This window comes from Peromyscus eremicus, chromosome 8a (genome assembly GCF_949786415.1).
Source record: "Peromyscus eremicus chromosome 8a, PerEre_H2_v1, whole genome shotgun sequence".
NCBI classification, from domain to species: domain Eukaryota; kingdom Metazoa; phylum Chordata; class Mammalia; order Rodentia; family Cricetidae; genus Peromyscus; species Peromyscus eremicus.
The window spans coordinates 86,548,303-86,567,720 of record NC_081423.1 but is presented as its reverse complement, the minus strand read 5'-3'; the positions used below and the strand labels follow the sequence as shown (position 1 = coordinate 86,567,720).

Genomic DNA, 19,418 nt, shown 5'->3' with positions numbered 1-19,418 from the left:
AGTCATTTGCTGGGAGGACCCTGCCGTGGAGGCTACCTCCACAATATGGGGCTAGGCAAGTGTGGAGGTGGTTTATGCCGAAGAGGAAAAACAGGGCAGGCCAATAGTCACTCTACCAGCTGAGCCACACCCTCAGCCAGCATCACTAGATTGCTCTAGCTTTCTGGTAACCAGTGGGAAAGATCTGTCTTTGGTCTCATGCCTTGTTCTTGGTACACTGGGCTGAGAGTGAGAATCTGTCTCTAGCTATTTCCATACGGGACCCTCTAGGACCAGCCTTGTCCACTCCATTAACCCCCATATCCCCATGTGACCTCCCCATTTGTCCCTCTTTACCTTCTTATTCCCTCCTCCAGGGACGTGAGTGATATTATCCAGGGAACCAATCTTCGACTGGACTCTGTCCTTGAAGTCCAGCTTCTCAGATTTCACTTCCACCTGGCCACCTCCTGGAACACAACCCACACAAGAGCCGCTGGCCATCTTCCATGGTCTGGGGACTTAGCATGTATTAAATGAAGTCTCAGCCTGCAGAGCCAAGCGCCTGGGGCTGCTGGAGGCTTGATAAAAATTAGGTCAGATGTCACCATTCTGGAGGGGAACATTAGCTAATGTGCCCATTCTGACTCCAACAGAGGCTGGGCCAGTGATCACAAGAACAGCCCACCCTCTGGGCGTTGCCAGGGCTCTACTTCTGGAGAAGGAGGCTTAGCCACAAGGCAGCCCTTGTAAGTAAGGGGCTTCCAAACCGCCTGCCTCGCCTCTAATCGAGATGCACATTGGATATTTCCTCTACAAAATCTTCCTCCTGAAATGGTCCAATGGTACAGGAAGAAGGCATGCTAAACTCTAAACTGGATGCCTTCCAGCGGTGGAGATTTTCATATGATCGTCCTGTAAAGCGGAACCCCACAAGACCTTGGGGTGAAACTGCATGTCAAATGCACAGGGAAGAGAAACCCGAACCCCCCTTCTGCCTCTTTGATTTGGGTCACCACACTCGGGTGTGGCAGGAGGGGAGGTGACCTGTACTGCTGTTCTGGGAAGGGTGCTTTGTTTAAACAAAGTCACAGCAAGGAAAGGACAACAGCCCAGAATGGTCTCACGTTATAACTGTTGATGAAGTGGCCCCCCATGCTGGCTTGGACAAAGCTGAGATGTCCACAGAACTGGCCTTTGGGGACCCAATCAGTCCCACGGCTGGTCCTCTATTACAGGCTTTTCTGGAGAGCCACAGATGGAGTCTGGGACCAGCTTGTCTTCTCCCTCCACCCTTGTCTAGGCTGAAAAGGCCCTTCTCAGGAGCCAGCAGGGATAGTCACACCTCCCAGGCCACACAGCACTTTCACATTTACTGTTCACTGCCCAGGTTGGCCGAGTCCAGGAAGCACCTGCCGGCCTAGCCAGCACCTTCCCATCCCAAAACCTGCCTTCCTGGAGGGCTACCTGGTTTATGATGAATGTTGCCTAATGAGCCACACTTGGAGGTCACCTTGCTCAGGTCCACTGGCTTGTAGACTATTTGCACCTGTGGGTCAGAGAGGGCAGGAAGGAGACAGAATAAAGGGGTTACGTCACCAGGTGTGTAACATAATGCAAAGCCCGATGGACCACTTGTCAGTGGTTCCCATCAGCTACTGGATACACCCCACTCAGGGAGGAAAATATGATCCCCAAATCCAACCAATCCCCGTCCCCCAGGACGCTGGGTCTTCACAAAGTAACTATGGGACCTGAACATCTTCAATCTCAGAAACCCAAGAGACTTCCATGGAAAAGCAGGGATATCTATTTAGCAGATACTTAAATACAAAGACATAAATCCTTTCATTGAGGAAAGTCCGGTCACACGCAGTGGAGGAAGAAGTGATAGGCCTATGCAGCCTCCAGGTGGTCTCCTGGGAAGGGATTCAAAGAGGAGAGGCAACAAGGATGGGTATGCTTCATCCTGGAAGCTCCCACAGTCCTGGACCACCGGTCGGCAAACAGGGCCCAGAACAGCGCTACGGCTCAGGGCAAGAGCCGCCTGGTGTCTGGGCACACAGTCTCCAGGGTACTTCATCGTCTACTGAAAAGAGCAAAGTGACACAGGCAGCGGGGGGCAGACATACAGCAGAAATCACAGGTTAGTGTCTCAGCAAGCGTGAGTAAGCAGACAGGACACACGGGGAGACCTGCCAGCCCAAGGGTCCTTCATGTGGCCCAGCAGCAATGCCCGCTCTGAGGAATGACTGTTGCTTCCTGAGAGAATGCCCAGAAGAAGACCACCCAGGCAGATGGGGCTCCTGGAAGCCAGTCTCTCAGAACTGTGGTTTACAGCTCAGACAGCTGGTCACTAACTGCCACCTTCCAAGTCCCATGGGTCTCCTATATAGACCACAGGTAGGGTCATTCCAGTGAGGGAGAGGGTCTTCTCCTGGGAGAGGGGTGGCCTCATGTGTGAGAGTCAGCAAAGCAAGGTGGATGTTCTACAGAGGTGTAAAAGAACAAATCCCTCTCATTTTCATGGGTAGCTGTGCTGGTGGTGGTGGTGGTGGTGGTGGTGGAGTGTGTGTGTGTGTGTGTGTGTGTGTGTGTGTGTGTGTGTGTGTTTTGCTAATGGACCTAATGGGAGAGGAGGGCTGTGGCCTCACATGTCAGTGTGCTGGGATGTCAACCTGCCCCTGTGAAGGTGGGTGAAGAGCAGATGATCCCAAAGACCTTCTACAAACAGATCCAGGGTATCGTGGGAGTTCTGGGGCAGTTGATGATGGGAGAGCCAAGGGGTTGGCTCCCTGACAGGAGCATTTGTCCTCTGCAGCCATGGGAGCCAGAGACCTCCAAGAAGGGATGGGGATGCTACAGGGACCAGAGCCTCACTCTCTTCCCTCTGGCCTAGGTAGAGTCCCTTGAGGGTCAGTGCCAGGGTGTGGCAGAGGTAAGAGATGTTGGAAGCCTGGACTGGCCAGAGGAGAAAGGAGTCTACAGGGCCTGGAGAAGCAGCTCTAGAGAGGAGGCCACAGCTCAGCCAGGAGGTTCAGATGGAGTGAGAGCAAGCAGCAAACCGGATGTGCAGCCCAGACCAGGAGTCCTTTAGCCCGAAATGCCAGAGGCTATAACCATCAGCCCCCTCCCTCCAGAGCGCTTCTCTACAGGTCCATCCTGTAGTCAACAGTGGCCACAGGCCAAGGACAGCCCTCATGGCCAGCCTAGGCTACCTTGTGACTCTGTATAAGGTGGTCACGGGCTAGTTCACAGGCTCACACACTGCTGCACACATTACAAAGTTCCCTGATTGCCTGCGCACTGGAGCTTCCTTCATCAGGCAATCAGCATGTGACCAGAGCTGCCCTGGGCTGGCTCTTCCCAACTTCCCCTGGAGGAGCATCCGCCCTTTGCAGCCCACCGGAGCCAGAGCCTTCAGCCCCAGCAGCACGTCAGACATGAGGCAAACCAGACATCCTTGCCTTTCCTCCCCAACCACAGCAGGCCTGGGCTGGGAAGTCAGCGTACCCTAAATGACAACATTCAAGGGCCCAGGGACAAAGACAGCAATGGGAGTCATTAGTGACCATCTCTTAGCCCCACCCATCGCTTTCCAGAACAGTTTATTGAGTGTGCACTGGGAGAGCGTCAGGCTGGGCAGTAACTACGGTGTGGCCAACGGCTGCGCCTCTCTTTCTGAAGAAAAAAAAAAAAAAGTATGGGGTGGGGGTGGCAGGAGTGGCGGGGAGTGGAGGACAGAGGAAATGGCAGACACTGTGAGTAAGCGTGAGTGAGAAGCAGTAGCCACAGGGCCAGCACTTGCTGCTCTGGGGCCAAGGGTCCAAGAGTCAGAAGGCAGGGCAGGTGCCAGGGCAGGAGGCAGAAGCACATTGCAAGAATAAACCCTGTGGGCCGAGGCAGTTTCTGGGAAGAGCCCGTCCCAATGTTCCAGCAGCCACAGGACTGAGCCAGCAGGAACTCTCTCTCTCGGAGAGCCTGGGCCCCTCCTGGGACTGACCCAGAGCTGCGGATGAGGGAGCTGGCCAGGAGAAACCTGAGGCCAGTTTGCATATCCTGCCCTGTGGGCACAGGCCAGCCTGAAGGACAATTTAAGCCCATCGAGGGAGCCTGAGAACATCTCACACAGACTCACTGGGGACAAGCTGGGTCCACAGGGGGGTTTAGAGGAGGACAAATTTAAAACCCCAAGCAGCCTTTCTCTGGCAAACTGAACTTGGACAATAGACACCACCCATGACCTTTCTATTAGGCTCTTTGCAACCAGGGTCCCTGTACGGGGGTGGGTGGTGGGTGGGAGGGAGGCAGAGGGGAGAGCTGGTTTTAAATTTTAACTGAGGCTTAGGAAGTGCTTCCTCTCTTGAAGATGAAGACTCAGATGAGAAATAGAGGGTGACTAGGGTGGCTAGGGCCCTTTCTGCCCTTGACATGGGACAGAAGTCCTTAGTGTCCTCTAGGATCATGTGGACCATCCATCCACAGCAGAACTTGTTCCAGAGTTGAGGGAAGAGGTGACAGCCAGTCTTGGGTGCCACGGTCTTCAGTCCCATTTCTAGTAGGCTATTGAGCTCCTGGGGGGGGACATGGCATGGTACTGTGGGGACCCAGCTTCTCAGGGAAGGGCTAGAGGGAGCCAATTGCCATCCCTATTCTGCCGGACCTTCCATTGAACATGGAGAGGGGAGTCTGGGGACAGCAGATGTAAGTGTAGGGACACAGGAGGCCCCGAGCCTGCGGTGATTTATTCTGTGCAATGTCTCACAAGTACACACTCAGACACTTCTCACACGGAAGGCTGTAGCACACTGCACGGAGAGTGTGATAGTACTCACACTGCCGCCACCCGGGACGTGTTTGATATTGTCCTTTGAGCCACACTTGGACTGGACGTTGCTAAGATCCAGCTTCTTATTAATTATCTGCACCTTTGATAGCCAAAAAAAAGAATGAGTGATGACCACACCCAGAGCACGGACCCCTGACCTGTGGGCTGCTGGGGAGAAGCAGGTCTGAGCCCCGCCTCCTCGGGGGATGCAAGGAGGCTGCCTGGGAAGGCACACTGCAAACCCGCTCCCCTGGGAGGTCACAAAACATAACCGACCAGGCACTCGGAAGCAGGGGTGGGAGGCTGCCAGGTTGGGGGGCCCTGACAAGTGTAAATAGGGAGTCCCCTGTGTCAAGTTCTCAGAAGGAAAACAAAACCCCAAACACCCACACCAGAGCAAAACAACGTATACAATTCCTGGCCGCTGAAGAGTTGGAATGTTAAAGGTTCCCAGCCAAATTATCTTGAGCTGAGCTGGTGAGATGGCTTAGTGAGGGTACAGACAGCTGCCACCAGACTCCCACGTGCCCTCTGACTCCCACATGCATGCAGTGGCATACACACACACACATACACACACACACACACACACACACACTCATACACACTCATACACATACATGCAATAAATAAATACTTTAAAATATTTTTTAGTTTCTTTTGGGGGGGTTTGAGACAGGGTTTCTCTATGTAGCCCTGGCTGTGCTGGAACTCACTATGTAGACCAGGCTAGCCTTGAACTTACAGAAATCTGCCTGCCTCTGGCTCCCAGGTGCTGGGATCAAAGGTGTGCGCCACCTGACCAGCTTAATTTTAGATTAAAAAAAAATTTAAACTACCTCCATGTATAATTTTACCATGTTATTAGGAAACCTTCACTCCATTATTACCAGATCAGAACATAGTATTTGGGGGTGACGTAAATTCCTGTTTGGGGGCCATGGTCACTCACATTTGGCTTCAGGTTAAACTCTCCTTCCCTTTGAGGTGACAGCTGTGTTCTCGCTCACAGGAGGAGCCACGGAGCATCCCCAGGAAGTGTTACAGGCTGTTCTCAAACCCAAGGGGCACTAAGGCAAGTCTAGACCTAACCCTGACCTAGGATTTGAATGCCGATATCTGGTTTAAGTGGCTAAAAAAGTGATTTTTTTGTTTTGTTTTTTTGTTTCCTTTTGCAGACATGTTTTCAGTTTTTTGGAAAGAGAGTCTCATGTATCCCAGGCTGGTCTCAAAACTCAGTGTGTAGCCAGGGATGACCTTAAACACCACAGCCTCCTGCTTCTACTTCCCGACCACCGGCTGGAGCCTGCTTCAGAGCTTCTGGCCAAAATGGGTAAAACTGCTCCCGTAAGCATCCTCACTGTATGGGCCGTCCCTGGGCCACCAAATATTTGCATTGACTCCATGTTAAGCAGTATGAACAGCCCACTATGAACATATTTCAGCAAGGAATTTTTCCATATTGTGGATCATTTTCATAGCATAGACTCCTAGAAATAGGATTTCTAAGTCAAAATGATACGTGTTCTAAAAACTCTCAAGCTGACCTTCCAAATGGCCTCCTGAAAGGGTGGTTAATCCTCCCGGGGCCCTCTGCTGACAAAGCCAGCTCGCTGTGCTGCCCACTGCAGGGATTTAGTGGTGTTTGACTCTCACCCAAGAGGTGAGTTCCAGGTAGGGGCAAGTGCTTCCCAGTGGAGAGCATGGGCTGGCACTAAAAAACTTGGGTGTGAACCCCACTCAACTGCTGGTCTTGGATAGCCATTTAGCCCCTCTGTACCTCAGCTTCCCCTACAGATGGGGGCTGCTGACTTCCCAGAACATGGGAGAAGTGAAATGAATCCACCTCTGGGAGGCCTTATGAACAGGGTCTGCACGGATCAACTGCCCATAGATGGCGCACACTTTAATCCCAGCACTCGGGAGGCAGAGGCAGGCGGATCTCTGTGAGTTCGAGGCCAACCCGGTCTACAAAGGGAGATCCAGGACAGGATCTAAAGCTGCAGAGAGAAACTCTGTCTCGGAAAAAAAAAAAACAAACAAACAAAAACAAACAACTGAACAAACAAAAAAGAATGATGTTACAATAAAGGGAGGTCACTGAGCTACGCATTCAGCACTATTATATTCAGCCCTGAGCTTCCTGAAGGCCAATGAGAAAAAGGAAACACGATTGATTACATAACTCCTTATTTGACAAAGAAAAGTTTCTGGAGGAAGATAGCTGTTTTCTGGATACAAAGAAACCGAATTAATCAAAGGACGTTAAGCAATCACAGTCTGTAACACACATAGAGCCCCACCCCCCACTCGCCCCCTGGGTGGTTTGTTTTTATTCTAACCCCACAGGAAGGGAAACACGCTTTTGTGGGGTTTGGCACTAGATGGATATTTACAAAGCAAACTGAGTTACTGTTAGTGGCCCATGTCAAACCAATGCCCTTTACTGGAGCTCAGATTTACAGAGTGTGGAGCAGAGGGAGGTGGTGGGCATTGTGAAACCGGTGTCGCAGTGACAGTGGCATGTTCGGTTTCTACCGTACTGGGCTTTGGCTCTGACTAGTCACTGGAAATACCCCGGAGGGGAAGGAGGATGCTCCATCTGAGGGCCTTCTGTTCAGGAGGGCAGTGTCTGGGGTCACGGAGTCGTCCTGAGAACCTGGCTGGGTCCACTTTGGTTTACCCACTTCCCAGAGACTCCCAAAGCCATTTCAAGCCCTCTGGTTCTGCTTGGGTTCAGAACTCTCAGGGGATCCCTTCTTGGCCCCAAGCCTCTAGACCAAGGAGCTCCCGGACCGCTGGTGCCAGCTGCACTGGGCTGGGCCTCACTTGGACAGTGGGCCAGGGCAACGCCCCATTTGGGAAATGAACCTGGTGTGGGCAGCTAGGCCCACAGAAAGCCTTGCCTGAAAGTCCAAGGTCATCAGCTTGGGACGGATGCAGAAAGTCTACTTGTATCCAGTCCAGCCAACCTGTGAAAGGCAATGAAGTACCAAGGCCAGGCACTATTAAGGCTGTCCTTTCAACAGTGGCTGGAGCCCGGCGGTGGTGGCGCATGCCTTTAATCCCAGCACTCGGGAAGCAGAGGCATGTGGATCTCTGTGAGTTCGAGGCCAGCCTGGGCTACAGAGTGAGATCCAGGACAGGCTCCAAAGCTACACAGAGAAACCCTGTCTCGAAAAACAAAAGGAAAAAAAAACAAAACAAAACAGTGGCTGGGGCAGTAGATCAGTTGGTAGAGGATTTTCCCAGCTTGCATAAGGCCCTGGGTTCAAGCCCTCACCCTGTATAAAACTGGATGCAGTGATGCAAGCTTGTAATCTTAGCACTTGGGAGACAGAGCAGGAACATCAGAAGTTCAAGGCCATTCTCAGCCACATGAGCCTCTGTCTAAAAAAAAAAAATGATGACTTTTTTTTTCTATGTCAGTGAATATGTTGCATTTAAAACACTTCCAACTCCCACCCCTAAACACACACAATTAAATGAATATTAACATTTTTTTTAAAAATGCTTTCATTTCCACATGACCAGTGGTGAAGGAGAAGAAGGTTGGGCAGACAGGAACAGAAAGAAATGGGCAAGGATGAGAAAGAGGAAAAAACCAGAGTCAGGAAAGAAGACCACTCAAAACCACAACACACTTGGAGAGGAGGAAGCAGCTGTGGGTGGTCCAGGAATGGAGGTGTTGTCTATAGCGCTCTATCGCCATCTTGTGGTCACCCATAATATAACAACCCTTTGCCCTTGGTGCGCCCAGGCTCTGTAACCTTTTGACTTGAGGGACTCAGGTTGTGTTGGAAATCTTCAGAGCAGCGCTCCAACTGCTCAGTCAACCAGGCTGCTTCCATGCTTGGACACTAACCAAAAACTGATTAGGAAAGAATTTCTTTCTTTTTTCTTTTTGAGACAGGGTCTCCCTATAGAGCTCTGGCTGTCCTGGAACTCTGTAGACCAGGCTGGCCCTTAACTCACCTGCCTCTGCCTCCTGAGTGCTGGGATTAAAGGACCACTGCCCGGCTCCTAAAGCCATTTTTAAAATCACTATTGTTGCTGCTTATTATTAGCGTGTGTGCACTGCATGCATGATGTATGGACATATGCAGGCGTGTGTGTGACACTGTGTGGGGTCAGTTCTTTCCCTCTACCTTAAGTGTGTCTAGGGGTTGAACTCAGGTTGCCAGACTTGCATCTGAGTGTAGCCTGTTTACTCAGCAGGCTTTTGCCTGCTGAGGCACCTCGCTTGCCCATTAGTATTAGTAGTATTTAGTTTTTTGAGACAGGGTCTCATGTAACATAGCTGGCCTTAACTTGCTATGTAGAGGAAGCTACATAGCTTTACACTATGATTCTCCTGCCTTAGCCTCCCAAGTGCTGGGGTTACAAGCATAAGCCACCACAGTTGGTGTTTTAAGTATTTTTTATTTTCTTTTTTGTTTTTTCGGGACAGGGTTTCTCTGTGTAGTTTTGGAGCCTGTCCTGGAACTCACTCTGTAGACCAGGCTGGCCTCGAATTCACAGAGATTCATCTGCCTGGCTCTGTCTCCCAAGTGCTGGGATTAAAGGCATGCGCCACCACTGCCTGGCTTAAGGATTTTTCTTTAAGGCCTAACTAGATCATTGGGAAAACGTAAACTCTTAACAAGTAGACTCCATCTGAAAACATTTCTCTGTTAATTAATTCTGGGATAGGGTTTCATGCAGCTCAGGCTAACCTTGAACTCACTCTGAAGCCAAGGATGACCGTGAATTCCTGATTCTCCTACCTCTACTTCTTGAGTGCTGGGATTATGGTGGGGAGGGGTGGGAGCCACCATATTTTAAGACGCTCTCAAGGATCCCAGGCTACAGTGTCAGGATGGGACCTGGGGCCCGGAGCTGCAGCCCTAGCTTGTCCTTTTATCCCCACTTTACCATCACTTCCTGTTATTTAACACTTCCGGTTACAAGTGAACTGGCCTTGAACTCACTGGGTAACCAAGGCCGGTCTTGAACTACCAATTCTCCTGCCTCCACCTCCCAGTCATGGATGAGTACCACACCTGGTTTCCTCCATTCCAAGAATATAGCACTCACTGTATTTCATGCTCTGTGAGAAGCCACAGGACAGAATGATCTAAGGTGGGTTTCCCAGGCATTCTCTAGCTGTGGGTCAAGACCTCCTTGGGGGTAGAACAACCCTTTAACAGGTCATCTAAGACTATTAGAAAACATATATAATTACAATTCATAACTAGCAACATTACAGTTATGAAGTAGCAATGAAAAAAATTTTATGGTTGGGGTCACCACAACATGAGGAACTGTATTGAAGGGCCACAGCATTAGGAAGGTTGAGAACCACTGCTCTAGAGGCAGGGACATGAGATCTCACAAGAGATCACTATCCTTTCCTTTTCCAATTTTTTTTTTTAGATAGGATTTTGATATGTAACCCTGCCAGACCTGGCATTTGCTACACACAGAGCAGGCTGTCCTTGAACTCACAGCAAATCTTCTTGTCTTACTGTCTCAAGAGCTGGGATTCTAGGCATGCTCTATCATGCTTGGCTCCAATAGGTAGGTACTTTCTAAAATCTGTTTTAAACGCTGGTCCTTCATCTTACTGTGAACTCCCACTCTCTCCCCTCAGACACTGTACAGAGCTGGGTCAGCTCTGGATGGGGATGTAGACCCAGGAGCTGAGGAGGCAGGTGTGGAATCAACAAATGGGGAAGATCCTTGTGCACAGGCATCCCCAGGGGTTGGGATGGACTAGAAGCCAAAGGTAAGAACATGGTGATCTTGGTCCTCAGCCTGGGCTGTACCTTGGAAACACCCTAGTCCATCCCTGGGGGTTACAGAGAGGCTGGGGTAGACTACAGCATTAAGCATTTAAAAGAACTTCCAAGTGGCTGGCTCTTGTCTCCAGTTTCACACTCCATCTCTGTGTTCTCCAGTGAGGATCTCTGACCGGCTGCACCCCCCTTTTACGCCACCTCTCTGGGGAGTCTTACGGCGAAACGTTCACTGCAGCAAATCACGGAAGCCAGGAAAAAGCTCAAAGCAGAGGAAGAGATGTTGCACTCTCTTTTCTAATCAACGATCTTGATGTGGAGCCCAGGCTAGGCATCCTCCTGCCTCAGCCTCTCAGGTGCTAGGATCACTAGCATGTCACTATCTTGTTCAGTCTGACAGAGAATTTGAATGGCTCTCTGGATGCTCAGTGTCTGCTGAGTCCCCTCCAGTCCCTTTCTGCAAGGTAAACGTCACTCCAAGGTGGTCTGTATTCCTTAGTGTCTTTTTTTTCTTTTTTCCGGAGCTGAGGACCGAACCCAGGGCCTTGTGCTTGCTAGGCAAGTGCTCTACCACTGAGCTAAGTCCCCAACCCCTTCTTTAGTGTCTTTTAAAAAAATATGTAAATTATAGCCGGGTGGTGGTGGTGCAGGCCTTTAATCCCAGCACTCCCAGCACTCGGGAGTCAGAGCCAGGCGGATCTCTGTGAGTTCGAGGCCAGCCTGGTCTACAGAGTGAGCCCCAGGAAGGACAGGCACCAAAATTACAAAGAGAAACTCTGTCTCGAAAAAAAAAAAATGTAAATTACATTTATTTATTTGTGTGGGTGTAGGGACAGGAATGTGACAGAGTGTGCTTATGGTCATCAGAGGAAACCCTGTGGGAGTCAGTTCTCTCCTTCCACCATGGCGGTCCTGAGGATCAAACTCAGATGTCCACGGCAAGTACCCTTAACTGTTGCGCCATCTCACTGACCCCTGTGTACTTTTTAGAATTATTGCACTTAAGATTTATTTTTATTTTTATATATGTGTCTGTGTATATGCCTGCATGTGGATACTCACAGAAGTTAGGAAAAAGTGTCAGACGCCACGGAGCTGGGGTCAGAAGCAGTTTTGAGCTGCCCACAGTGGGTGCTTGAGGCTGGGGCTCTGGTTCTTTGCAAGAGCTCTTAACCCCCAGCCATCTCTCCAGCCCCAGGGGGTTTGCTGTTGTTGTTCTTGGTTTCTCCGTGTAGTTTTGGTGCCTTTCCTGGGACTCGCTCTGTAGCCCAGGCTGGCCTCGATCTCACAGAGATCCGCCTGGCTCTGCCTCGCGAGTGCTGGGATTAAAGGCGTGCGCCATGACGCCCGACTCCAGCCCCAGTTTATTCATTGATGGTGTGGGAGGTGGGTGCCTGGAGGTCAGAAAACAACTTGCAAGAGTGAGACATTTTGTAACAACATGGGCCCTGGGAATTGAACTCAGGTCGTCAGACCTGGCAGCAAGCACCTTTAAGTCATGAGCCATCTCACCAGGCCCCAGGCACTTTTTTTTTCAATCACATTATTATTATTATTATTATTATTATTATTATTATTATTATTATTAAAATAAAGACAGGGTCTCATATAACCCAGGCTACCCTTGAATCTTCATGCAGTGGAGCTCGACCTTGAATTTCTCATCCTCCTGCTTCCTCTGGAGTTCTGAGATTGACCGAGCTCTACCATGACGTGTTTATCTGGTGCCGTGGACTGAACCCAGGGCCTCGTGCACGCTAGGCAAGTGCTTGGCTAATGGAGCCACATCTCCGGCCCTGTTCTTCAGACTCCTAGAATCTTGCCCTTTCAAGACCAATCGTTACTTTGCGATAGGGTCTCATTAAGCAAACCTTTCAGGGACCCAAGGTGTCAGCTCAGCTCTTAGACTCTTTCGTCAGCGGGTGTTACAGGCCTTGTCCATCAACCCCAATGAATGGCTTGTCATTGTGTTGCTCTTGGCTTACAGGGCTGAGGGCTTGTTCAGACAATCCTTCTGCTCTCACAGAATGTGACGGAGGCTGTCCCTTGGCTCTGTCACTTCCCACGCTGTCACCCCTGAAGTCCCAGGACAAGTCACTTTGTTGTTTCTTCTAGCCCTCTGCGGATATGGCCAAGTCATCACAACCCGGCACAACTCCTCAGATAGGGCAAGCCAAGCCCTTGTCTTTTATGGAACATTGCAGAATGCTGCCCTCCCCGTTTAGGCCAGTTCCTGGTATTCATTTGAAAGAACTGCCCAACCGGACAAGCCACCCCACAATGGGCAGGGGCTGCCCAGGCAGACACCCTCCACCCACACTGCAGGTTCTGCTGAGTCCAAGGTGAGATCCAGCAGCCCTGATCCATGAGGGCTCACCGCCCTCAAGGCCTCATGGGATGCAGAGTTCCTGTCAGTTACCACATATTAGGGTGCCCGAGGCTAATTAGACGGGGGAGTCCAGGGGGGACTTCCCAGGAGGAAGAGAGATGAGGGAAAGGCATTCTAGGCTAACAGCAGTCGTGCGCGCAGTTCAGGACAACGCAAGAACCGGAAGTTCCCGAGGGCTAGGCAGCAGAGGTGAGACTGAGAAGCCCAGCTTGGGGTTGGCAGAATCCCAGAGCTCACTGGACACAGCGCTGGAGGAGCCGCCATCCAGGAGCAGAACCAGTGGGAACAGGATGATTCAGCAAGGGAGGAGGGCGCACACACAGGAAAGGGGGAGAATGGGCAGGGGCCTGGCAGAGGCTGAGACTAGAGTGGTATCTGGAGTGGTGGAAAGAGAGGAGGCTGAGTCTGCCTCAGGATCTCTGAGCTGCAGGTACTGTATGTAGGTCTGCCTCCTAGTCTTGGTGCTGTGGCTGGGAAGGACGCTAGAGAACAAGTCAGGGTGCCTCCCAGATTCTGGGCAGCCCTAAGTCCTGACCCCGGACAGTGACAGTCACAGGGCTCCTGAGATGCAGCTTCCAGAAGGTCACTTGTTTTTGTTTTGACATTTTTAATCTACTGTGCGTGGGCGTGTGTGTGCCTGTATGTGTATGTGTGTGCATATGTGTCAGAGGACAACCTCCAGGAGTCAGTTCTCTCTCGGCCCACGTGGGTTCTGGAGACCAAACTCCATCCTCAGGCTCGATGGCACATACTGTCCCGCTCTGAACCATCTCGCAGATGCTGACAGTCAGTTCTGAGAAGCGGATGAGGTCCGGAGACCGTGAAGCCAAATGACAGATGGGAGCTGTGGTGCTGGCCAGAGCCTCCCTGTGGCTTCGGAGTTACTCTACCGAGGCCCTGACCAAGCCATGGGGCCCCGTGAACCTTCCGTCTGTAAAGCACATGTAAGTCGCAATGGGGACACTCGGGATCTTTAACGGACGGACCCAGAGCCACTGCTGCACAGAGACACTTTTTCACCTCCCTGCAGCATCCCCAGCAATGCGATAAGTGAGCGATAAACAAGTGGATATCATCTTTTCCTCCAGTAGAGGCGTCTTTGCCCAGCCTGGTTCAGGGGTGGGAGTGGTACTCGAAGGCTGCTGGCCGAGGCATTCTGAACACACATCCTCTTCTGCCCGCTGGTCCTCTTCCCGGGGAGGGGGGGAGGGTGCAGCTCCACGTCCACGGTTTCATCCCGTCAGTGGGGGTGGGATGTGGGCAGATAGTGGCTGCCAGAGGAGTTCCAGGGCCATTGTGACCTCCTCGCTCATTTTCCTCCGAGGTGAGCATGTGGCTTTGTGGATTTTCTCCTCCTCCTCCTATCCTTCTTTGAGGCAGGGTCTCACACATTCCCCTGGCTAGCCTGGAGATCACTATATAGACCAGGCTGGCCTGGAACTCACATATCACGGATCTACCTGACTCTGTCTCCTGTGGCGTGGACCGCATGGCGACCATTGCTGCTTGACAAAGTTCCATCATTTCGAAATTGCTGACCACACTTCTCCAGCACCTTTTTACTTTTCTTTTTCTTTCTTTTTTCTTTTCTTTCTTTTTTTCTTTTTCCTTTTTTTTTTTTTTTTTTTTTTTTTGGTTTTTCGAGACAGGGTTTCTCTGTGTAGCTTTGTGCCTTTCCTGGAACTAGCTTTGTAGACCAGACTGGTCTCGAACTCACAGAGATCCGCCTGGCTCTGCTTCCCAAGTGCTGGGATTAAAGGCATGTGCCACCACTGCCCGGCTTTACTTTTATTTTCAATGATTCTCACTACTAATGCCTTTCCCTTCAGGAAATTTTTGGTGGGCTTTGGTAAAGGATGAAAATGTGTACAATGGTAGCTTCTCTAATCAAAATAATTCTTTGGAAAAAAAAAATCCCCACCACCATGGAACCAGGAATTCCAATATACCCTCCTAATTACACCAAGAACAGGAAAGTTAGAAATTTACTAGACACACCTGGCCCCAAGGATGAAATGCCTACAATTCAGATCCCAGGCCTGAAGCCATTAAAGGTAAGAGTTCAGTTAATAAATACAGAGAAACCAGAATGGTCCACTATAATGGGAAGAGTAAGACATCAAGACCTTTACTTTTAGAAGCATTTGAGGGGAACAGACTCACACAGTAAGAAATTGTAGTTAGCATCTGCTCCATAGAAGTCCTTTTCCAAGGTCTAGCATTTGGATAATAAGGGTCTCTATTCCCTTAGGAGCTTGAGGAAAGTTCCTGCTTGATAAAGCAGACATTCTTATCCCTAGCAAGAGGAACTTGTGGCCTTTCCATTAACCATATGACTGTTGCCTATTGTCAAGGTCAACGTTAGATTCCTCAACCCCTGATCTCAGGCCACACCCCTGCTCATATGCACCTTGTCTCCTGTTTAATCCTACGTGCAACTATAGAGTATAAAAGGTGTAGTCTTTTTTTCAATTAAATGCTGCTGGCAGCCATCCCGATTCACCCTCAGATCGAGTCTGTCTCTTCTCCCAACAACTCCACACATCCTCTTTGGGACCTGAACCCCCGCCGAAGCAGGTCTCAGGCATTCCTGAGTGCTGGGATTAAGGGTTTGTTCCACCATGCACCTTTCTATTTTTTTTTTTTTTTTCATCACGTGGCTCAAGTTGGCCTCAAACTCGTGATCCTCTCAAATGCAATGCCTGACTCTAGGGCCCCTTCTGAAGGAGGCAGGTAAGTATCTTTGGAGATAGGACAGCACAGGTGACTGAGGGGTCACAAGCTAGGACCAAGCCAATGGTCCAAGCCAGTGATGTTAGTGAGATGTAGTCCTGAACCTAAAGTCAGCCTCAGGCTTGACGATGTGAGTTGTGTACTCTGACCCAAATGCTGCACAAACCCCACTATGTAGAGCCAATAGGAGGGCCCCAAGACTTCCCCATAACCAAACATGGGGCTTCAGGGAAGGTGCCCACCCAGGCTATAGCCAATGTCCCTCCAGTGACTAGCCCGAAGCAAATTCAGCCGTGGGGAGTGTCCACTATGTGGAATGGGGGGTAAGCATTGGCCCGAAAGTCTGTGGGGCTCTCTCTCGGCACCTCAGGTGCCCCAGAAGTACGCAGTCCAGAAGACAAGGACCATGGACTCAGCAAGGGATCACAGCTCCATCTAGGCCCCTCACTGGCTTCCCTTTACTCCAGCCCAGCGTGGGGAGGGGACATACTGTGTGTTCCCTCATTTACACGTTGACACCCCAACTTCACAATGTGACTGTGTTTGGAGATACGACTTTAGAGCAATGACTGTGTTGAAATGAGGTCAGAGGGTGACCCTAATCCCACAGGGCTAATGTCTTCATTAAATGAGACAAGGACTCAAAGTGAGTCATCGGGGTGCAAGGAGGACTTGAGAGAAACTCGGGGAGTCAGGCCTGCTGACACCCACATAATCTCTCAGTTACAGATTCTAGAACCCCGAGGACATGTCAGTCAGCCTGGACAATGCTCAGAAAGCAAGGAAAGGGGAGCCTCAGGGCCTAGGAAGTTCACGACAGCCATAGAACCAGCTGCTCTTGTTAAAACCTTGACTTTCCCCAGAACCAAGGGGGAAAGCCAAGCCCAACCTGGGCAGTACCAGTGAAATCCACTGTCCAATTAGCAAGGCTAAAGGGAAGGCGGGGGCCAGCGCTCTGGTGGCTGGCGTGCTCTGGGGGACAGAGGCAAGTCTGGCTAGAGGCCCGCCTGGACTCCTCTGCAGGCTGCATCCCGACCCGCATGGCTGGCCATGCCCCTTACCTTCCCGCCTCCTGGCTGATGCTTCAGGTTCTCAGTGGAGCCAATCTTGGACCTGACGTTCTTCAGGTCTGGCATAGGCACAGGGGCCGTCTGCAGGCGGCTCTTACTGGCAGATGGCGACTTGGGGGGAGTGCGGACCACTGCCACCTTCTTGGGCTCCCGGGTAGGCGGCGTTGGTAGGGATGGGGTACGGGAGCGACTGCCAGGGGTCCCAGGGGAGCCGGGGCTGCTGTAGCCGCTGCGTTCTCCAGATTTTGGTGGTTCACCTGGAGGGTGGGGAGAGAGGACGGGACTGAGGCCAGGTGGATGGGGGTCTGCAAAGTCCCTAAAACCCCTGGAGAGGGGCATCTGGGAGAGGACTATCTCTGGCGAAGCATCGCCTCTTGCCCTGTCACTTAGATGCAGTGACAACTATTTCCCAGTACAGCAACCGCATTCTCATCCGTGCTCCAGCACATGGCACCTCCTCCCGGGGACAGCCCAACTCTCCCCAAGCCCTGAAGTGTCCTGAAGCCAGGAGATGGGTTCTAGCTAGCTGTGTGTCAGCCCCTCTCACTGAGCTGAGGCCTCACCTTGGGAAAGGAAGGGATGGGGTACTGCTCCACAAACTCACTTCTGCCCATCCTTTACCTTAACTGAGGCAACGCAATGACAGGACCCCACAGCAGCCTTCAAGCTGGGATCCTCCTGACTCTTCCCCCATGGGGCACATCCAGGGCTCCCCTAACTACAGGGCTGCAGAACAGTGTATGAACCACCTGCCCAGAGCTTTGCATACAAGCCACACCCCACACTGCTGAACCCTACCTTGCTGTTCCAGCCCATACAATGCCCTTCCCCACACACCTTTCCTAATACCATCAATTGCCAGGAAGCCTGCCTGGACTTCCCAGCAGGTTCTGTCCAGCCCCCTCCCTGTGTCCTTTATCCCCACATGCTTCTATGATAGTACTCAGCATGCCTGGGACACACCTAGAGTTCACCGAGCCACCACACCCCTGGGCTTTTGTTCTGTGTTTGAAAACCTCTAATGTTCTTAGCAGGAGGTGGGACTTGTGATATGCAAATATTTGGGCCCCCATCCAGATCTGATAGAGGCCTGCAAAACTGGCCTTTCTTAAGCTTCCCAACCCACAGCGAGAAGCATCATAGCAAACATGCTTCCTGCCAATCTCTGCCTAAACATCAATGTTCAGTCTCCAGTTCCACGTCTTAGGGACCCCTAAAGACATCAGTTGACTTCTGGGATATGTGGAGCCACCGCTACTCTGGACTTAGCTCTGCCTCCACGTCCCCAGGGACACAGGATGGTGGTGGTGGCTTGTGTTCTTTTCCTGGCACTTGCAAAGTAACCTTGGGTGAGCCAGTGGCCCTCATTATGCCCATGTCCTCATCTGAAAGATAAGGGAGATCAGAGCCCTCAAGACCTTATTTTAGAAGGGTATGGGGGGGGGGGTGGAGAGGTGGCTCAGTAGTTAAGAGCACTGGCTGCTCTTCCAAAGGACTCAAGTTCTATTCCTGGCACCCACAGGGTAGCTCACATCTGTCTGTAACATCTCAGAGTGAAATGCCATTTCTTTAAGTGATTTATTTATTTTTAGTTCATGTACATTGGTTTGCCTGTGTGAGGATGCTGGATTCCTTGGAACTGGAGTGACAGACGGTTGTGAGCTGCCATGTGGGTGCTGGGAATCGAACCTGGGTCCTCTGGAAGAGCAGCCAGTGCTCTTAACCATGGATCCATCTCCCAGTCCTGAAATGCCATTTCTTAAATGAAACAAAAAACTCAGCCCAGCAAAACCCTCTGCCTACCAGGGACACTTTCCTATTGGAACTTAGGTGAGAGGCAGTCCAAACCTCCAACACTCCCACATGTCTCCAGGCACATGGTCCCCATTCCACAAACAGCCCTAGTTGCTGAAGGAAATGCAAACACACAGGATGTGAGTCCACAGATGCCCCCAGTACAAACCACACTTGAGAAGAAAAGCATATATGATGTTTCGAGTCTGCGCCTCTCTGGGGTAGCCCGGGCTAGAAGCAGCAGGCCCTCCCAGCCTTGCAGACAAGCACAGGGGCAGAACACACACCAAGAGAGTCTGCTCACCCAGGGCAGTGGACCCAGAATTACCTCTCTCAGGTTTTGCCCGTGCAGGGGGTAGTTTTCTCTGCACTTGCTTGGAAGCTTAAAAAGAAAAATCCAGACAGCCTCATTATAATCAGGCTCACAGGGGTCTCTGCGAGTACTTCAGGTGGCAGCATCTGGCTGGTCCACCTAGCACGAGAGATGGAAGCAGGAACAGGTGCGGGGACCAGTGAGGAAGACAGAGCCATCGACATGGAGCCACCTAAGGACACTTGCTCCAGGCTACTGTATGAGTGGGGCCAGCACAGTGCTGAGGGAGAAGTGCCAGGATGCAAATCCACTTAACACGCCATTAATGCCTCTACATCAATCAGCGCATGGGAAACACACCAGACACATGGTGACTTAGCGAAGAAAAAGCCCGACCTTCAGGCAATCCAGGCAGAAGCATGCAGCGGACAATAGCGACTGCCCCTCGCTGGGAGAGCAGGGACACCAAGAGCCAGGCCAGACACAGAGACCCACAGGTCTCCTGGGCACCACGAGGGAGCAAATGCAGGCCAGA

General features: G+C 51.3%; 1 protein-coding gene across 3 annotated transcripts in view; it reads right to left on the bottom strand.

Annotated features, from left to right (window-relative positions):
• The window catches only part of Mapt (microtubule associated protein tau), a 99,723-nt gene that overhangs the window by 4,275 nt on the left and 76,030 nt on the right, over positions 1-19,418 (bottom strand). For all 3 annotated transcript variants that reach the window (XM_059271934.1, XM_059271932.1, XM_059271933.1), the window contains 4 exons: positions 16,768-17,033; positions 4,815-4,907; positions 1,447-1,528; positions 337-449 (listed from right to left, as the gene is read on the bottom strand). In XM_059271934.1, coding sequence (XP_059127917.1) covers positions 337-449; positions 1,447-1,528; positions 4,815-4,907; positions 16,768-17,033 — 554 coding nt within the window. The remainder of the gene's footprint in view (positions 1-336; positions 450-1,446; positions 1,529-4,814; positions 4,908-16,767; positions 17,034-19,418) is intronic.